Source organism: Natator depressus, chromosome 12 (assembly GCF_965152275.1).
Source record: "Natator depressus isolate rNatDep1 chromosome 12, rNatDep2.hap1, whole genome shotgun sequence".
Classification (NCBI taxonomy): Eukaryota; Metazoa; Chordata; order Testudines; family Cheloniidae; genus Natator; species Natator depressus.
In genome coordinates, this window is record NC_134245.1 from 27,561,968 (window position 1) to 27,582,600 (window position 20,633).

General features: G+C 38.9%; 1 protein-coding gene across 2 annotated transcripts in view; it reads left to right on the plus strand.

Annotated features, from left to right (window-relative positions):
* The window catches only part of CDH11 (cadherin 11), a 105,148-nt gene extending 94,500 nt beyond the window's left edge, over positions 1-10,648 (plus strand). For both annotated transcript variants that reach the window (XM_074968797.1, XM_074968798.1), the window contains exons 12-13: positions 6,556-6,807; positions 7,849-10,648. In XM_074968797.1, the coding sequence (XP_074824898.1) occupies positions 6,556-6,807; positions 7,849-8,345 (749 nt within the window). In that variant the 3' untranslated portion in view covers positions 8,346-10,648. The remainder of the gene's footprint in view (positions 1-6,555; positions 6,808-7,848) is intronic.
* The last annotated feature ends 9,985 nt before the right edge of the window (positions 10,649-20,633 follow it).

Here is a 20,633-nt window from a genome sequence, read left to right on the forward strand (position 1 = left end):
TCTATTAGTCCTTCATTTCTACAAGCATCAAAGTAATCTTTCTTTCTTTCCTTTTTTTTTCCTTTTAATGAAAAAGTTATCCCAGATAAATAAGGCTTTTATAATGGAAATGCAGATAGTCCACTGAATACTGTACCTTTATATGGCACCACTGCAATACATTATTTCAACAAGACAATGATGTTTTAGGTCACTTGAATCTCTGTCCATATACTTCTGTTTTAGAAAGGATACATAGTATAATGAAATCCTTCCTTCATTTTACTTTTTCATACTTTACTGTCTCTCCATCATTTTCATACATTCCTTAATTTATTCATGTAAATTTTATAAGACAAATTGAACAGAATGGTTAATTTAACTCTTTTTTTCTGATTAAAAAAGGTGGAGTTAGAGATGAAAGTGAAAAACTTAAAATTGTACTTCTGGATAGTAAACCTTTTCAGAGTGTGTTACAATTTGCAAGTCAAATAACTTCTGTAATCATTTAAAATTTCTTTTTTCATTTGTAAATCAGAGTAATCTTTGTATCATGCCACCTCTTTCACAGGGAATTGCTAGTTTCAAAGAAAAAATGGCTTTATTAACTTTGGAGAACAGTTAATGAAAACTCCAATGTTTAGGTCTATCACAGAACTTTAAAGTGAATACAGTCCTATAATTATCGTTTAATACAGTTTCTTTCTACTGACTCCAAAAAGTAATTACATATTTCAGTAATCCAGAAAAAAGTAATCACATTCTACATCCCATTAAAAGCCTTCTGTGTTACCAAGTTTTTCAGCTCAGGCTATTTTCTATAGAAAACATGAGATAATGGGGATCTCATGCTGTGGATACAGCATCAAATTACTTTTGCTCTGAGTGTTTACTTATATTATACCATGTAAATAAACAATACTTTATTTTCCCAGACTGTGTATATGTTTGGTGGCCAATCCTACTTCCGCTGAAGTCAGTGTGTGTTTAGAAATTGACTTCAAAAAGAGCAGTAGCCAGTCCATGATATTTTAAAAAGAAAAAAGTGACAGATTATTAATAGACGTGTTTCCTTATTTTAATCCCAGCTCCATCCTGCATTGAGGTACTGTTAGGCAGAGTTTCACCCTGTGCAGAGTCAAGCACAAAGCCAGTTGGTCTGAAACTGGTGCATTGGCCTTATGTTGGGCCCTTTACACGTGGGGGAATTTCCTCTTAATGCTTGCCACTGATGGGATATAATGTTCTGGAATGTACAAATATAAGATACGACTTTTGGAAGACTCATGGTCCAGTTCTGCTGCCACAGAAGGAGGTGGCTACCTCCCTTTTATTTCAATGGCAACATGCTCTGATCTTCAGTGCCACATGTCTGATCAATGGGTTTTGAGGCCCTCAGTAATAGACATGGGCTCCAGTGCAATTCTCCTTTGTTTCTTACCATGGAATTTTACTCAGTAATAATCACTGCCTGATACAGATTCTAGGCAATTACAGCCAGAAGTCTGTTTGGTCTTCCCTGCTCTGTCAACACTTTCACCTCTGGTGCAGCAGTTTGCAATGCTCACTCTGCAATAAGCTTCTGTTATCAAACTATTTGCTTTTCTGGGTGTGCATATAAACAACATAATAGAAACCAAGCAACAGCTACCTTCATGGAGAAAGAAATTTCGAAAGCTTTGGTAAGACCGCAAGAAGCAAAGAAGAAAATCAAAACTGGAAAAATAAATATTGGTTGATATGGTAAAATTTAATCTGTGAATGCCCGCCATTTCATAAAGAGCATTGGTGATCTATTCACCTGAAGTAATATCTAGCTAGAGGGATTCTCCAGAGAATAACAACTGGAAAAATGAAAACATATATGTTCCAGAATGGACTGCAAAGATATTTGGGATGGATGTTTTCCTCCTTCTGTAATGTGTTGTGGCACATTCTAGTCCTTCAAATTGCCAGCCAAGCAGCTGCTATACGGTTCTTGCAGAATGAGTAAAGAATCCAACTTTAACCTGGCATGGATATTTAACGTCTGTTTCTCGTCCTAATACCATTTACTCGGATTACAGTTAGGCTCTGTTTTGGAATCAAAGAGCATGAAAATGATGAAAAATCAAGGATGAAACTATTACACTGGATTATATGTTACCTTTATCCTGAAAGGTTAAGGTTTTGTTGTCTCCTATGGACATTATATTGTTTCTGGATATGAGAGTTGGTCACAAGTAGAGCAGAGGAAGAAGTGACTGGTAGTGGACTTTATAATATTTCACATGGTGTTTTTGAGTGGCTTTCCTTTTTGTCTGTTAAAAAAATATTTAAAAGAGCATCAGAGTTTTCCTAAATCCCTAGTGTGTGGCTCCCAGTATAGTTTTGAAAACTATTTTGATGAGGCATTACTGTATCTTTGAGTTATTTTAAGCATTCACTCAATTCTTTTATGAAACTTGCAAATTCCAAATCTTTGCTTTTGATCACTGGTCAAATATGGAAAAACATAAGATTGCCTAAATTGTCTGAAACGTTGTTTGTTTTCTGCTAAGTAAGAAGTAACAAAGTCTAAACAATTCACATTATGACATACTAGGGAAAGGAGATTTAGGCTTGCTTGGGGTTAGGCAGATCTGTTCGGTAATTAAATTGTTGTGATCTTGGCATTAGGTAATCAAATCAGAAAAGTAATGAGACAATCAGGTGTTATCAGTTGTCAGAGTTTTGATTGTCCACAGGGTACCATTTTGGCATTTGCTCAGGTTGGAAGCAGGGCTCTTAAAGTCTCTTCTGTCCTGTTTCTGGAATCTCGGGGCAACTGTATCCACTGAAGGAGAGGTACCCCATCTTGCCTCCCCCCGCCCCATCCATCGGTCTGCAAGCTCTTTCACCATGAAGATGATCTGACATCTTGTGAGCTTTTATTTGGTTGCTCGAGAAGAATTGGACTATTATTCCTAGTGTGGAAAATACTGTACATTAGACTAAATATTAGTTGATACTTTTTTAGACTAAAAAATGAAAAAAGGAGTTAAACAAGGCTGATACACATCGGATGCCACATTTCAACTGACAGCAAATTGTTATGACCACATTCTAACCCCAGGAAATTTTAAGACTATTACACAGACACTGCCACTAATAGAATGATAAAGTGTATATTTTGCAGCACTAATGAGCTCTGAAATGGATTAAACAGTATCTACCAAAGCTACGAATACTAAAAAAAATCAGACCTTGTATTTGTACATCTTTGTTCATGATTTTCTTCTTTGACAGGGTAACTGTGGACAGGTGGAATATGGTGGACATAATATACCCAGACTTTAGCAAGGCTTTTGACACAGTCCCACAGGACATTCTGAAAAGAAAGCTGGAGAAATATGGGCTTGGTGGAACTACCATTAAGTGGATACATAATTGGTTAGACAACCATAAACAATGAGTAACTATTAATGGAATGATAGCAGATTGGAAGTAGGTCTCAAGTGGGGTTCCACAGGTATCTATTCTGGGTCTGGTGTTGTTTAGTATCGTTGTTAATGTCCTGGATGTAGGAATAGAGAGCATACTGATTAGATTTGCAAATGACACAAGGATAGATGGGGTTGCCAACATTTTAGATGATAGAGTTAAAGTCAAAGAGATCTTTATAAATTGGATAACTGGGCTACAGACAACAAAGTGAAATTCAGCACAGACAAATGTAAGGTGCTACACTTCGGGAAGAAAAATGAAACGCACAAATACAGAATGGGGGATAGCTGGCTTGGCAGCAGCACTGCTGAGAAGGCTTTGGGAGTTGTGATGGATCACAACCTCAACATGAGTCAGTGTGATGCTGTTGCAAAAAGGGCAAATGCAATGTTGAGTTGCATTAACACAAGCATAGTGTGCAAGTCATAGGAGGTGGTAATACCACTCTGTTCGGTGCTGGTTAGGCCTCAGCTGGAGTACTGTGTCCAATTTTGGTCACCAATGTATAGAAAGGATGTAGAGAAACTGGAAAGGATCCAGGGGCGAGTGACAAAGATGATCAGAGGGATGGAATGCAAGCCGCATGAGCAAAGACTGAAGGAGCTGTGTATGTTTAGTTTGGAAAAGAGGAGATTAATGGGGGACATGATAGTGGTCTTCAAATACTTAAAAGGCTGCCATAAAAAGATGGAGAATTTTTTTTTCCTTTGCAGAGGGCAGGACGAGAGGCAATGGGTTCAAACTATAGCATAGAAGATTTAGATTAAAGCTGCGGAAAAACTTTCTAACAGTAAGAACAGTAGGACAGGGGAACAGACTGCCTAGGGAAATCATGGAATCTCCTTCACTGAAGGTTTTCAAAAGGAGTCCGTATTAGCCATCTGTCTTGGATGGTTTAGACACAACAAATCCTACATCTTGGCAGAGTGTTAAACTATATGACCCTTGTGGTTCCTTCTATCCCTGTGGGTCTATGATTCTATGATCTTCTCCGTCTCAAGCAAAACATTACCACCCAGTTACTGTCAAAATTCAAAACTATCGTGCTGTTTTATAATACAGTCAGATTTCCAGAGAGCTGGGGTGAAGTCCATATTAGGTCCAGATATGTCCCTAACCTCCCACAGATTCCAACATATCCACCAGGTTTGGGGTGGCAGCAAACATTGTTCAACACATGGGACAATGTGGGGAGATTTCCACAGGGAAGTCCTCATGGAGATTTTTTTTCCAAAATGTCCCCCTGCATGGGCTTTGAATGTAGGAGGCAAGATTCTGCCCCATTAGGTCTAATTTATTCACAGGTTTCTCTGGAAATAACATTGGTCAGATCATTAAAAGAAGTTTTATGAATCACATTATTCTGGAATTTATGCAGAGTTTTCAGTAGGAAAAGGATTTGTACCACCCTGCTGAATCCCAAAGCAGCAGCAAAATGGATGGCATAGAAGGTGACTAACCTGTCCTGATTAAAAAAGAAGACTAAAAGAATCATCCTATTTTCATTTTTCTTTCCTTTTGGAAAAGTGAGAAACAGAAAGCGAAGACGTTTGGATAAAGTGAGAGCTGAGTTGAACATTAACCAAACCAAACTTTTCCGGGGATCTGAAAAAGCTGGATAAAATTTCTCCTTCCACTCACCTCAGTGTTTTTGAGTTTTGAGTGTCCTGGGTCTGGCACCCCAAGAAATGCCAGAGAGAAGCACTGTTCTTGTTTTTCATAGTATTTCCTGTCTGACCAGAAACAGGAAACACTGGAAAACTCATCATAAGGCCTCCTTTTACATACTCTCCTGCCTAATTTTTTTGTCCTAAGGAATTTGAATAAACATCCAAATACTTATCCAAACTGAAACTTGGATAAAGAGGAAAGTAAGAAGCAAGCTTTCAGTGTAATGTATGGCTTCAAACCCACTTAAAATTGTTAATTTTTTAGCATCATTGTGTAATTCACTGTGTGTGTTCAAGCATTTTATAGGGGGCCTGGCTCAGCAATCAAGTCGCACTTCCCATTAGTACCTGGCCCAAGCGGGGAAACTAATGATCCAAGCAGTAGACTAAATTCAGTGATGAACCTTGGTCACGTGCCACCCAAGGCACGGTGCACATACACTAAGAAGCATCTTATATCAATATACACTTTCAAGGTTTCTGGGATCAGAGTGCTGAGGAGATGTTGATTGTCAAAATATTGTTTACTTAAATATGTTCTAGTGAAATGGCCTTGTGGAATATCAGGGACCAATTCTGCCATGAGATATTGTGTGCATATTCCTTTGATTTCAGTGGGAATTGCACTCCTATAAGAATATCTTTGGGAAAAATCTTTATAAAGTCTAATCTTTATAATTCTGTAAGGTGATAGCCTGAGTACAAAGGACCTGATACTAAGTTCACGGATTGGCTTTGGGTCAAGCTCAGAATCAGCATAGGTACAATGTCAAGGCCTAATTCTACAGATGTTTACTACTTGGCTCAGTACTGTGAATTTCCCAGTGGGGTCCGTTATGGCTACTCTTTATACTGAGCACCACGACCAGCAGTAATTGTTTGTATGATCGGATCCTTTTTTTTTTTTTTGGTCATGAATGCTGTTTTTAGCAAGTACTCACTGTTGCAGAAAACATGTGAATTGCTGGTGTATATGTTCCTAATAATCTAAGCATTCAGCAGTATCTGCAACCTCTTTTAAATTGTCATAAATACTCTTGCCTTATAAATAAATGCTTTGATTTTCCTTTTGGCGCTCTATTCCCTTATGATAGACCATTAAAAGGTGAACACAGATATATAGAAATTGTAAATGAGAGTAAATTTAAGCAGAAAAATAAATGTGAAATGCAACCAAAAAAGGCTGGGTGTGTATTGTACTCTTTGTATTCCGTATCACACCCTGGAATAACTGAAATAAATAGGGCAGTACCGTATATAGGAACAATGATATTTAATTTTGCATGTGTCATTAGAAATGGAACAATCAATTTACTGTATATAAATACAGCATTAAAACAGTCAAAGCAATTGTAGCAAAATGCAGTTTCTCAATATTTATGAAGAAGATGAGTCTGAGAAGAAATTGGGTGATTAAAGATTGTCTTGTTTGTTTAAACAGATAATACAGTGAGTATTCTTGTTAGACGTGGCGGCTTTAGTCGACAAAAGCAGGATTTATACCTTCTTCCTATTGTAATAAGTGATGGTGGAATCCCTCCAATGAGCAGCACCAATACCCTCACTATTCGAGTCTGTGGCTGTGACAGCAATGGTTCCTTGCTCTCATGTAATGCTGAAGCTTACATCCTCAATGCGGGACTTAGCACTGGAGCTTTAATTGCCATTCTCGCTTGCATTGTGATTTTGTTAGGTAAGGAAATTCCCTACCTATTTATCTGCTTTTGATTATATTGAATGTTAACCCTAACTTGGCCACATTTGACATACTATATGTTTCCTCATAAAGATGAACTTATTTAGTATTCTCCACTTCCCTTTCACTAGAGCTGAGACCCTGAGTAAGCCCAGGTAAAATACTGTATATAACAGCTTGAGAGAGTGATACTAACTCCATGACACAAAGTTTTTGGTTTTGTGCCCTTCGCTGAATGATACATTGCTTATTGAGGTCAGCCTAGAATAATAATTCACGCCAGCTCTTTGCCTTTAATGTCCCTAGTGTTGAAGGGGAAGTAAAGACAAACTGATGACTTAGAAGACCTGCCATTGAGAGAAGAGCTGTAAAGCACCATAAATGTCCTGAGTATTTCAAAGTATCTATATAAATCACTAGATGACTCTACAAGGCAACATTTACTTTTTTAAAAAATGAGTGACAGAGAACAGGTCATGTTTGCCTTTGTCCCTTCACCTATTCATGTTATCAAAGGAAAGTTATTGAAATCTGGAGCTAGAATCATTCCTATTTCATTGTGGCAGCGGGCTGTGGAATTAGAATTCAGTGTTGGGTGTTGCAGGATATCAAAGGTTCATTTCTACCTTGCAGTCATGCAGCTGATTGGGCTTCATCTCTCACGCAGGACCACCTTTCTTCTGAATAGTTGGCTTTCCCATACAGTCACAGATCTGTGGTCTGAGATCCGTGCGACTAGGAGTCCATCAGTGTGGTACCCAAATCAAAGACTTAAAGTAATCACGTAATAAGCACTGGTACCCAGCAACAAATGGGCCTGGTCCAAAACTTTGGAACTGAAACCCCTCAGATCTAGGGAAATATCCCAAACTTTGTGTCTCACAGCCATCAAGAGTAGCTAATAATAAGTGTAATAATTATGACAAGAATGTGATATGCTTTAGTCACTGAGTGATCTTTCTCATTAGAGAAAAATCATTTATAAAAGTAGACTTTGCTTGGAAATTAACCTAACTTATATTCTTTATTTTTCTGTAGTCATTGTAGTGTTATTTGTAACACTGAAAAGGCAGAAGAAAGAACCTTTAATTGTTTTTGAAGAAGAAGATGTCAGAGAGAACATTATAACTTATGATGATGAAGGTGGTGGAGAGGAAGACACTGAAGCCTTCGACATTGCTACTTTACAGAACCCTGATGGCATCAATGGGTTTATTCCTCGTAAAGACATAAAACCCGAGTATCAGTATATGCCAAGACCAGGGCTGCGGCCAGCTCCTAATAGCGTTGATGTTGATGATTTCATCAACACAAGAATACAAGAGGCTGATAATGATCCAACTGCTCCTCCTTATGACTCTATTCAGATCTATGGCTATGAAGGAAGAGGCTCAGTGGCTGGTTCACTTAGCTCGTTAGAGTCAGCGACAACAGATTCTGATTTGGACTATGACTATCTACAAAACTGGGGACCTCGCTTTAAGAAACTAGCAGACTTGTATGGTTCCAAAGACACTTTTGATGATGATTCTTAACAATAAAGTTACAAATTTGGCCTTAAGAACTGTGTCTGATGTTTTGAAGAATCCAGAAGAAATGTAAGCAGGTATTTTTTTAAAAATCAAGAAAAGGCTCATTTAAACATTTAAGTTTGACAAAGAGGATTCCTTTAATAATAATGAAAAGGACATAAAAGTGGTAAATACTGTGAAGTACCTTTTCTTACAAAAGGCAAATATAGAAGTTGGTTATCAACTTCACTAGAGAAAAAAACCACTTATGAAGTACAAAATATTTAAGGGAAGGAAAATTCTAAAAGTGAACCTACAAATGAGGGAAATCTTTTATGTATTATGAACATCTAAATCTTTTATGTCAAAGAAGCTTCCACACATTAGAAAAAAGATAACAGTTCTGAGCTGTAATTTCGCCTTAAACTATGGACACTCGTATATGTAGTGCATTTTTAAACTTGAAATATATAATATTCAGCCAGCTTAAGCCCATATGATGTATGTACAGTACAATGTACAATTATAATGTCTCTTGAGCATCAAACTTGTTACTGCTGATTCTTGTAAATCTTTTTGCTTATACTTTCATCTTGAACTAATACGTGCCAGATATAAAACTCTGTCTTGTTGCAGTGGGAGGCGCCCTATTTCTATGTCATTTTTAATGTATCTATTTGTACAATTTTAAAGTTCTTATTTTAGTATACATACAAATATCAGTATTCTGACATGTAAGAAATGTTACAGCATCACACTTATATTTTATGAACATTGTACTGTTGCTTTAATATGTGCTTCAATATAAGAAGCAGACTTTGAAATAAAATGATTCTTTTTTTAATTCTTGTTTTGGTTATTAAGCATTTAAGAAAACATGTAGTGTTTCTAATGTTCCATTTATAGTTCTGACTAATTTACTACAATTGTGACCTTTTAATAGCCCTATTTATTATGTGTTTGTAGTTGGTTTATTGCCTTGTTAAGTGATTATTTAAAATCAAAGATGTTTTACGAATGTTTTTAGATAAGCATCTGTAGTGTCTGGTGAACATTTTATACCCTCTCTATCTACAGCTTGTGGCTGCTCCCAGAGTACAGTAACGCCTTTCATACAAAGTTATTCTTACTCTGGGAGTAAATTACATTTAATCCTTTTAAATATTTCCCATGTAATATGCATTTATCTTATAGCCCAGAAAGTCCATCAGAAACAACTTCATACATGAACAGGAGTACACTGTACTTACAGTATACTCCACACTTGTTAATTATAGTATCTTTACTAAACTCTGCGAGTTGCAAAAGACTTAAATCTGACCCACTTTAGCTAGGAATTCCCTAAAGACTGTTCTACCTGACAATTACCTTACCTGAACATTAATTATGGTTCTGGTATTTAGAAATGTTTTTAGTTTATGTCAGTAGAATTGCCTAATCTATAGCTAACAAGATATTTTAATTTTAATAAGCGAAATCTTGAGTACTTTCAGAGTTGGTCTTTGTAATATATGTTTTTAATCTAGTAAAATTAATCTATAACCTTTTTTATATTAGTTTGGAATGGGCCAGGGACCAAAATATGTTCTGTGCATCAACATTTTCAACATCTGTGTGCAGCTGTAATTCTGCTAAATTTAATATAGTTTGCTGGTAAGGGACAGCGATCAGCAACTGCAATATAAGAAGAGGCAATAAATAGCAATGATATAAATTTTTCCATCTTTAATTTTAGAAATCCCATCCTTGAATTGCAGTCAGGTACCAAACTGCATAACCTTAGAGGAAATCTTTTTCTTTTGATGTATTCCTTACCTGAAATCCCAATATGTAGTTAAATTTAAATCTAACTATTAAAAATTCAAAAAAAAATATATTTTCAGGCATATATTCATAAAATATTCACTTTTCCCACTATAACCCTATTTTAGTTTGCTGAAGAAGCAAATTCACTTACAATGTTTTATTGTAATATTTCACTTTATTATATGCATATCTATATAATTCCATAGTTTATTACTTCTTAACTTCGTTCAGATTTCCTTAGTTGTTGATTTTGTTGATTTTTCTATGTTTATAATCCAAAGAATATTTTGCTAGATTTGCACATTTCTCCAGCATAAATTTAAATAATTATAATAATAATTAATAATAAAAATAACAATTTACAAATTAACATAGAAAAAAAAATAAAACTACTGGTAAGTTTCCATCCTTATCATTGGTGTTTTTATTTCACTATTGGGCAAGTTTTAGAATTAATAACTGCATTTTCTACATTTATGTTTAATTTTTTTTTAAAAGGACATTGTCAACTAATTTTTTAAAAAATAGTTTTAAGTGTTTGGTTTTTAGTCTTTGTTGTTTGTAGCTCTCTCTTAGAAGCTTGGAAATAAATTTTCTTTCCCTGATGATTTTTGTCCTTTTTCATTTGGCCTCTTCCCCCACCTCTCTGAGTGAATATAAAATTAGCATAGTTCTTTATTTGTAAACTGATGCTACCTATAGCATTCTGGGAATGGTGTTTAATTAACTAACAGTTGCAGAACTTCCACAAATGGTTTTTTTCCTTGAAAAAAAAGTGGCACTTGTGTGACAGTCCATGCTGCTGTTCTCTGGACTCTAAAGCCCAGATCCTTGTTGGCTGTGTCTTAGAGCTTGTGCAGCTCATGCCTATTGGTTTCTTCAGTTCTGAGGTGACTGTAGATTAGGTTGGAGTTCCTGACGTACTGGAGCAGACTATGGGCTACTGTAATTTGTGACAATGGCCATAAGCAGCTGAGGAACATGGGCATTAGTTGTGGTTACTCACATGATATGCACAGTGCAGTGTGTAGACATTCTCAGAGGGCCCAAGCCAACATCCATTGAAGTCAATGGAAAGATTCCCATTGACTTCTCGGGCATTGGATTGGAGTCTCAGTCTAGAAGAGGGATTGAATAAATCAGTGCAGCTGTGAGTATTTTAGGAAGAGTGAGTGATGCAGGAAGCGTAGCAGATATACTGGATTAGGTCATTTTAGAAAACGTTAACCCTTTAATTCACACAAGCCTTGCCTGACCCATCATTTCTAGAAAAACAGGCTACTGTAACATCCATTAGCCATGTGCAGTGTTTACATTTAATTTTCTTTCATCACAGTCACCTAAGCACATGCGTGTGTCCTCCTGTTGGCAAAGGGTACAGCCAGACCTTTGTCTGGCTGTTTTGACTGTGCTTATGCCAAGGTTCCGATGAGGGCTTTCAGAAAAACTGAACAGCAGCTATGTCAGGTATTATTCTGATTATAAAATATCCAGAGAGTATGCCATGCAGAGGTCTATCCCCTCCTGTCACCAACAGCACAAAGTAATTGTGTATGCCAGTATGATGCTAGTTGCTAAGGGAGCTGTGAGACCCCAGCCTGCTTGCTTTAATTGCCTCATGTCAGGGTTCTGGTGAGTGGATCTGGGAGCCCTGACCTCCCATTACCATGTAAAGGATACTACTTCAGATATGAATACTAAAGCTTGCACATTCCTAAATATTTGCTTTCTGGGCACATTTAAGTGAGATTATTCAAATGCTCTCAGCAAATGAATGCAAAAGGGACACAGTCAGAGCTGAAGAAAAAAATCACTTTTAAATTTGAATGAATTACTTGAATGTTCAGAAACCTTGGTTGCTAGAGTAACGAATTTGAATTTACTAGAGCTGAATCTTTCTAGGTTTCTAGTGCTATTAATACTTTCCAATGACAGTCAATAGGAGTTTTGCCATTGATTTCAGTCTGATTTATGGGATAAAATACATAACTGGACCATGGGGGTTGGTGCTAATAATTTATTATTTTCCCACTGATCTTTATAAACTCAGTTGAAATGTCAGGGATTCACTGGGGGACACTACTGTTATCATTTTGTCTGTGTGTCCAAAACTTTATTACAGCTTCAACAACCAACACAATCTCCAAAAGGCAACATACTCTGGCTGGAGTAAAAATGGGAAAATAAAACCCACATCAGTCTCTTCCCGAACTTGCCACTTCTCGAAAGCATCTCAACTGTCCAAGGCCTAATAAGTTCACTTAAACACAAGGCCCTAACTCCTGTGTGATTCATCATTCTTTGTACTTCCCCTCACATGTTGCTCTTTTGCCATGTAGTATAACATCTCTGGCAGATTGTTTTAGAAAAGAAACAGGTTAGATTCATCTAGAATTGGAGTTTTTCTCTCAGCTTTGGAAAAACCCAGAATAGATAGAAAATATTCCGGGGGCAGTATTAGGGAGACTATAAGAGGTAACACACTCCTATCACTTTGCCAGGACACAGCGGGTCTGTTGGGAGAAACAGGATTCTGCAATTGGTGTGAAGGAGGGGGAGGGACAGCCAAAGGAAGTCAGGAGACCCATCCGGCTACCTGAAAGCTTCCTGACGCTATGAGAACCCTGAAACATCTGTGCTACTGGCTGTGGAGTTAATCACAGGCTTTAACCGTTTAACCAAAAGCAAACCCCCCACGTAAAAATATTTTTTAGGAGAGGCAGGGAACCCCGCTCTGTGCCCCTACTGAGGAGAGAACATAATGTAGCTGCCGAGCCCTTCCTGAGTTGCCAGTGCTCCAAGAAGCATATGTATGGCAGCAGCATCTCTGTTCTTTCCATTGTCGCTGCCTTAGGTCATCGGTGCAACCCGCAGAACAGAGGGGAGGAGCTGATGAGAGGTGATGCTGGTGCTGATGGAAGGCATCAGCCCCTGCAGTGCTTCCAGCCCGCACTGTGACTCCTGTGAACCTTTTTCGCTCCATGGAAAAGGATCAGGTACCCTGGGCTCGATTCACAATGGAGATCGAGGTGTCCAAGTGCTACTGACATTCACAAAGCTCCTGCTCAGCTGCCATCTAACATGGTAGGTGCCTACGTTTTCACCAGTAGGCATCTGCAAAGATACAACCAAACTGCTTGGAGCCCTAACTCACACGCAGGCCCCGCCATGATTCTCAGAGTAGGCACTGTCCCACCTATGTTGCCTGCAGGGCCAGCTGTGGTACAGAAGACAGGTGAGGGTAAGCAGAACCAGAATTTGGGCAGTGGGGATGGCATGCATGTGTCCCAGTCTGCCCAGTAATTTGGGCCCTTTCCTGTGGGAGACCCAGCTTTGAGTCCTTCTGCCTGATTTGGAGCAGCGACTTGAAGCCAGAGTTCCCGACCCAACAAACTATCAGGGACTCTGAGGTGGCCATCTCTCAACCTCCCCTGTTGATGCTGCACCATTTGTGTATACCTAATTAAATATCTATTGGAATAGCGACTTGCACCTGGCTCTCCACTATCCCAAGTGAATGCCCTGCGCACTGGGCTACAGAGTCAGCCTCCCACTTTTCTCTGGCTTAATGACTATCTAATTATTTATACACAGTGGAACATCTTCAGCAATGAAGACTGAGAGAGCCCCACCCAGAATGCCAAATGATGGTTAGGTCCGTCCAACAAATCAGAAAGAGAGGAAAAGGGATTTTAAAGCAGGTTCCCTGCCATCCCAGGTACATGCCCTAACCACAGGGCTAGTGATGGGAGAGGAGCGATCTCTGTGCAGTTAGGTACCTCCCTCTTGTCTGTTATTCAGCTACCTACGGCCAGTAGTGGATCTGGGCCCTAAGCCCCAGACCTTTCCTCTGCATTTCACTGTTTTCCAATGTGCGTTGTTTTGCATTTATCAACATTGACTTTCATCTGCCATTTTGTTGCCCAGTCACCTAGTTTTGAGAAGATCCTTTTGTAGCTCTTCACATTCTGCTTGAGACTTATCTTGAGTAGTTTTGTATCATCTGCAAATTTTGCCATATTACTGTTTACCCCTTTCTCCAGCTCATTTATTAATATGTTGACTAGGACTGGTCCCAGTACAGATGCCTGGGAGACACCACCACACTATTCAGAAAACTGACTAGTTATTCCTAACTTTTGTTTCCTATCCAGTTACCAATCCACGAGAGGACCTTCCCTTTTATTCCATGACAGCCTACTTTGCTTAAGAGCCTTTGGTGCGGGACCTTGTCAAAGGTTTTCTGAAAAATCTAAGTACACTATATCCACTGGATCTCCTTTGTCCACATGCTTGTTGACCCCTCAAAGAATTCTAGTAGATTGGTGAGGCATCGTTTCCCTTTACAAAAAAACTTGTTGACTCTTCCCAAACAAATTATGTTCATCAGTGTGTCTGACAATTTTATTCTTTACTATAGTTTCAACCAGTTTTACTGGTACTGATGTCAAGCTTACTGGCTGATAATTGCCAGGATCACCTCTGGAGCCATTTTTAAAAATTGGTATCACATTAGCTATCCTCCAGCCATTTGGTATAGAAGCTGATTTAAATGATAGGTTGCACACTACAGTTAGTAGTTCTGCAATTTCACATTTGAGTTCCTGCGGAACTCTTGGGTGAATACCATCTGGTCCTGCTGATCTATTACTGTTTAGTTTATCAGTTTGTTCCGATACCTCCTCTGACACCTCAAGCTGTGACAGTTCCTCAGATTTGTCACCTAAAAAGAATGGCTCAGGTTTTGGACTTTCCGTCACATCCTTAGCCATGAACACCAATGCAAAGAATTCATTTCATGACTTCATTCATGACTTTTCACATGTGAAAAAGCGGTACACATGTGCTCAAGAACATAGCCACAGACAGGTTTGTCTGTCTTCAAAAGTGAAGCTTTAATAAGAAAAATTGGGTTACAAAACTGCAAATGAGATTTTTTTCCCCCTCTTTCTCAATTTCCCCAATCCCAGTTCCATCACCAGCAGGCTTTTGAACACAATCTAGTCAGCTCACAATACTTATCAATAATATAAAGCATTTTTGTAATTAAAAAATTCCTTTGTGAACAAAATCATCAGTTAAGGGGTCCCCCAAAACACCCACAAGTTACTTTGTCTTCACATCTAGCTGGCCCTAATGGTTTCACTTCCATAACTGCCACAATTCTGGAGTCTTTATGCTCCACACTGCACGATCCACATTTCATGTGGTTGGTCATGGAGTGGGTTGGAGCAACATTTCAAAAGAAGGAAAAAAATTCTCTTGAGCTTAGTAAGGCTCTGTTGAAAGGTCTTATTGTTCCTCTACTGCTGAAGATGTCCTCCTTTTCAGTAGATTATTTTCCCAGCTACAGCATGTTCTCATATTTTCTTGTTCGAGAACTGAAGAAAGTCATCATTAATCAACTGGCAGCACATTTAGCAAAGTTCAACTTGTATGAAAAATTTATGTCAACCTTTAGGTTGTATGACAGCACCAAGACTTCACTTAATTAGTTTTATAGTGACTTTTGGTTAATGGCTGATTCAGATGATCTCGTTTTGGTTTTACTGGACATTTTAGTAACATTTTCTGCTATTGATCATGGAGCTGTGTAGTTGTCATAGAGACAACCAGTGTTTGCATTCTACGCATGTTTGGCTGAAGAGCTCAGTGGCTCAGGGTATTGAAACTGAATTAAGACACCTTTCCCCTCTGGTTTACTTGCTGATATGAATCCATGTTCGTTCAATAATAAATGAAAGTTGTAGATAATGAATGGATGTTGGGTGGCCTATGTTTATTGAGTTGACAGGAATCTACATTCCAAAAGTATGAACATGAGCTCCCTTGCTTACAGAGTCCACAGTGTACCAAGGACTGAACATGGAAAGAGAATGTTGCAGAGTTGGTCATGAATGAGACACATTTATGGGTCAGTGATGCAAAACCTTAAGCTCAGTGCTGGAGGGCCATAGTTTATGAGGCAAGTTTTGCCTTTTTGCTTGTTTTATGACCGAAAATATTTGCTTTTTGTCAGCGTAAGTTCACTCCTTTCACCACAAATGAAAAATGTTTTTTGCCAACACAATTGTTTTGTATTAAATAACAGTAATGCTTGTTCCTAGCAGCACAGGCCGCACTGAGGGTTAGAGGTAAATTCCAAATGTCACGTAATATTTTTCACTTCTTGACTAATTCTTGTGAGTATGAAAAATTGGCAAACATGACAATATTTTATAGAATTGAACAACTTTTCTGCACATTCTTATTGTTTGGGGCTTTTATAAATGTGAAATAAAATTAGGGCATTTTTAATAACTTACTAGAGTTTAGTTAGAGCAGAGTGTAACCTTATTTGGGAAATATCATTTCTGTTATCACTTTAGTTGAAAGAGCTGTCGTTCAAATTGAAAAGCTTGTAACAAGGCAGTATTTTTCCACATATGGTTCAACATCTTTAGGTCATGATCCTCCTAATGCTAGTTGTCAGGCTACATGAAGACACATTTAAGATTGGCTCATTACTTGTAATTGTAGTATTATTTTCTATAGACCCACACTCAGGCATAAAGTTTAGTGCTGTGAATAAATGGGAGTATTCATAGTAATAAGCATAATGAGGTGTATCTGTAAAATTACTGTATTGCAATTCAAAAAACCCGCACTACAGGAATTTTGTCTTAAGCACAATCTGTTAGAATATAGTGCAACATGCTGAAGCGCTCCTAAATTTAAAAAAAACAAAACAAAATATGAACACTGTTCCTGTGTGGGTGTGTATGCTCTGATTTACTGCTGCAGGACACTACAGCTGGTAGCAAAGATATTGGATCTGTGATGAGAAAAGGAAAAGCAAACAAACAACAGGGAAAGAAAATAAAGTCAAAAGAATGTAAAACAAAAAAATACTAAACAGAAGAAATTCAGTAGCCAGGAAGCACCATAATGCTGCAGTCAGACAATTCACAAAACACAAAGCTACCTTACCATACCAGTGAAAAAAATAACCCATTTCTTTATTTTCTTCCATTGAACTACTAAACTACAGGTGCTTGCTGCATGCCTGGACCTACAGAGCTGGATGTGCAGCATCTGTCTTACTGAGGGCCAAAGAAGCTAATAGCAAATATCTGACAGCCATCTTCGTGGGCAATGGTGTACTGCGAGAAAATAAAACTATAGCTACATACATACATAAGCAACATGGCATTTGTGTTACCTGCATTCCAAGCAAGAGGCTCAGTGGTGGCAGAAATGCAGAAGAATATTCAGAAATACATTGGCTGCCCCTCAGATGGGAAAATCATGACAAGTGCTCTGTTGCCATGTTATGTGGGTAAAAGGTATTTATGATCTTTTGCCCAACAAACCACCTTAAAAAAATGAAGCTCCCCTTGAGAAAAAAAATCCTTTAGTGGTCTAAATAACCTTCCTCTGGGGGAGTGTGGGAGGGGGAGGAGGTATATGAAACAGTAGTCTTCAGGCAAGTGAGACAAATACCAGGAAAGATACCGGCCAGTTTCTGTGCCAGATTAAACTAAGTAAATATGCTAATATGGACTGAGCCCACCATTCCAGGTCAGGCAGGAACACCATACTAGCATGGAAATTAAGTTCTTTAAGGATTTCAAAGTTGCACAAAACCATTAAAACTCCTAAGCAATTGTAAAACATCTCCAAATCATAGCCATTCATTAGAAATGTTTGATAGCAAACCGCTTTGTTAACTTCATTTCCCATAAACGAGACTCATGAATGTGACTTTAGTAAGAAGATAACCAGTACAAAAGGTGTGGAGGACCGTAATCGAGAGAGTGTGTTTATTAGTCCTGGCTGGATTTGTGTTGTAATCAGAGAACCCCAGCTTAGGAGGAAGATAGTGTGGTATGAAGCACACTGCTGGAGCTGTGCTAATAAAAGTACATTTGCCGCTGTCAAGGTTCCTCCCCCACTCTGAACTCTAGGGTACAGATGTGGGGACCTGCATGAAAACCTCCTAAGCTTACTTTCACCAGCTTAGGTTAAAACTTCCCCAAGGTACAAATTAATTTTATCTTTTGTCCTTGGAATAACCACTGCCACCACTAAACTCTAACTGGGTTTACTGGGAAACGTAGTTTGGACACGTCTTTCCCCCCAAAATCCTCCCAACTCTTGCACCCCACTTCCTGGGAAAGGTTTGGTAAAAATCCTCACCAATTTGCATAGGTGACTACAGACCCAAACCCTTGGATCTGAGAACAATGAAAAAGCATTCAGTTTTCTTACAAGAAGACTTTTAATAGAAGTAAAGAAATCCCCTCTGCAAAATCAGGATGGTAGATACCTTACAGGGTAATTAGATTCAAAACGTAGAGAATCCCTCTAGGCAAAACCTTAAGTTACAAAAAAGACACAGACAGGAATAGTCATTCTATTCAGCACAGTTCTTTTCTCAGCCATTTAAAGAAATCATAATCTAACACACACCTAGCTAGATTACTTACTAAAGTTCTAAGACTCCATTCCTGGTCTATCCCCGGCAAAAGCAGCAGACAGACAGACAGACCCTTTGTTTCTCTCCCTCCTCCCAGCTTTTGAAAGTATCTTGTCTCCTCATTGGTCATTTTGTTCAGGTGCCAGCGAGGTTACGTTTAGCTTCTTAACCCTTTACAGGTGAGAGGATTTTTCCTCCGGCCCGGAGGGATTTTTAAAGGGGTTTACCCTTCCCTTTATATTTATGACAGACGCCTATCAAAGGGTGTGCTCCTGGATTGACTTCCGCTGGACACTACAAAAAGCAGTTCACTTGCTAGGGTATGCAGGGTCAGGCCTGTCACATGCCCATTAATAACTTAACAGAGTTAGTGATTTGCTCATTGTTATTAATGGTTATGTGACAGGCCTGATCCTGCATATCCTAGCAAGCAAACTGCTTACTGTAGTGTCTTGTGGAAGTCAATCCAGACACACATGCTTATTCCAATGCAGCTGAGTTCATGGAGGCCATGTACTAACAATTTGCCCACCATAACCCAGTCTCCTCCCCTCTCTGTGACTTCCCTAGATGGATTCTAAGGCCTGGCTTAGCACAGTTTGCAACGAATCAAAGAGCATCTGATGGAAAAAAATCAGTGTAATATTCTTGGCTCCTCGGGTTCCAAGCTCAGAGCTTGTAGGAATTTACTGCAGTTAGCCAGCAAGTAGATGGAGGAAGAGTTGCAGCTCACAGAGCACCTCACAGCTGACTAAAGGATCTGCAATATTCTATGACCTCTCCAGGGCAAAGATGAAAGGAGGAAAGGAGTACTCCTGACACACAGAGGGGAAAGGAGCAGGCGGCATGCCTCACAGCTGCTTGCTGCATTAAAAGAGTGACAAAGAGGAGACCTGGACACAGCACAAAGCACACAAAAGACCGTAAGGGCCTGTTAGATGCTGGCCATGGCATTTGTGACCAGTGGCCCCATGATGACCACACTGTCTTGGGTGAGGCAGCCACACCTCACAGAGCAATAAGGGCATCACTGGCACCAGACACAGAGGTAGCAATGGTAAAAAGATGCATTCGGGTGTAAAATGTTCCTTAAAGATGGCTATGCAGTGTCTATGCTGAGGGCTGGTGGGAGGAAATGTCAGGGGGGGGGCATAATATTTCCTGTGGTGTAACATTTTAGTGGATCTAGACCCTAGGTGTCCTTAAGCTACCCTTCCAACTGGTCCACGGTTGAATAGTAGGGAAGTGGTGTGTGAGGAGTTAAGAATCGATATTGATTAATGGGAAAACTGTCAGTTATTTATCTGACAAAAGGTTTCAGATTCTTTTTCTTTGATTCGGTAAAATTGGTCATTCAGCTGCTTGTTTCAATCCTGTCATAATTTAAATCTTGTGGACTTCATTGTTCAGAGTCTTTTCTTAGACCTGAATTGCTGGCCCAAGAACTACACTATTTAGATTCATAGATTCATAGATATTAAGGTCAGAAAGGACCATTATGATCATCTAGTCTGACCTACTGCACAATGTAGGTCACAGAATCTCACGCACCCATTCCTGAGATAAACCTCTCACCTATGTCTGAGCTATTGAAGTCCTCAAATCGTGGTTTAAAGACTTCAAGGAGCAGAGAATCCTCCAGCAAGTGACCCGTGCCCCATGCTACAGAATAAGGCGAAAAACCTCCAAGTCCTCTTCCAATCTGCCCTGGAGGAAAATTCCTTCCCGACCCCAAATATGGCGATCAGCTAAACCCTGAGCATATGGGCAAGATTCATCAGCCAGATGCCCAGGAAAGAATTCTCTGTAGTAACTCAGATCCCACCCCATCTAACATCCCATCACAGGCCATTGGGCCTATTTACCATGAATATTTAAAGATCAATTAATTGCCAAATTCATGTTATCCCATCATACCATCTCCTCCAGAAACTTATCGAGTTTAATCTTAAAGCCAGATAGGTCTTCTACCGCCACTGCTTCCCTTGGAAGGCTATTCCAAAACTTCACTCCTATGATGGTTAGAAACCTTCGTCTAATTTCAAGTC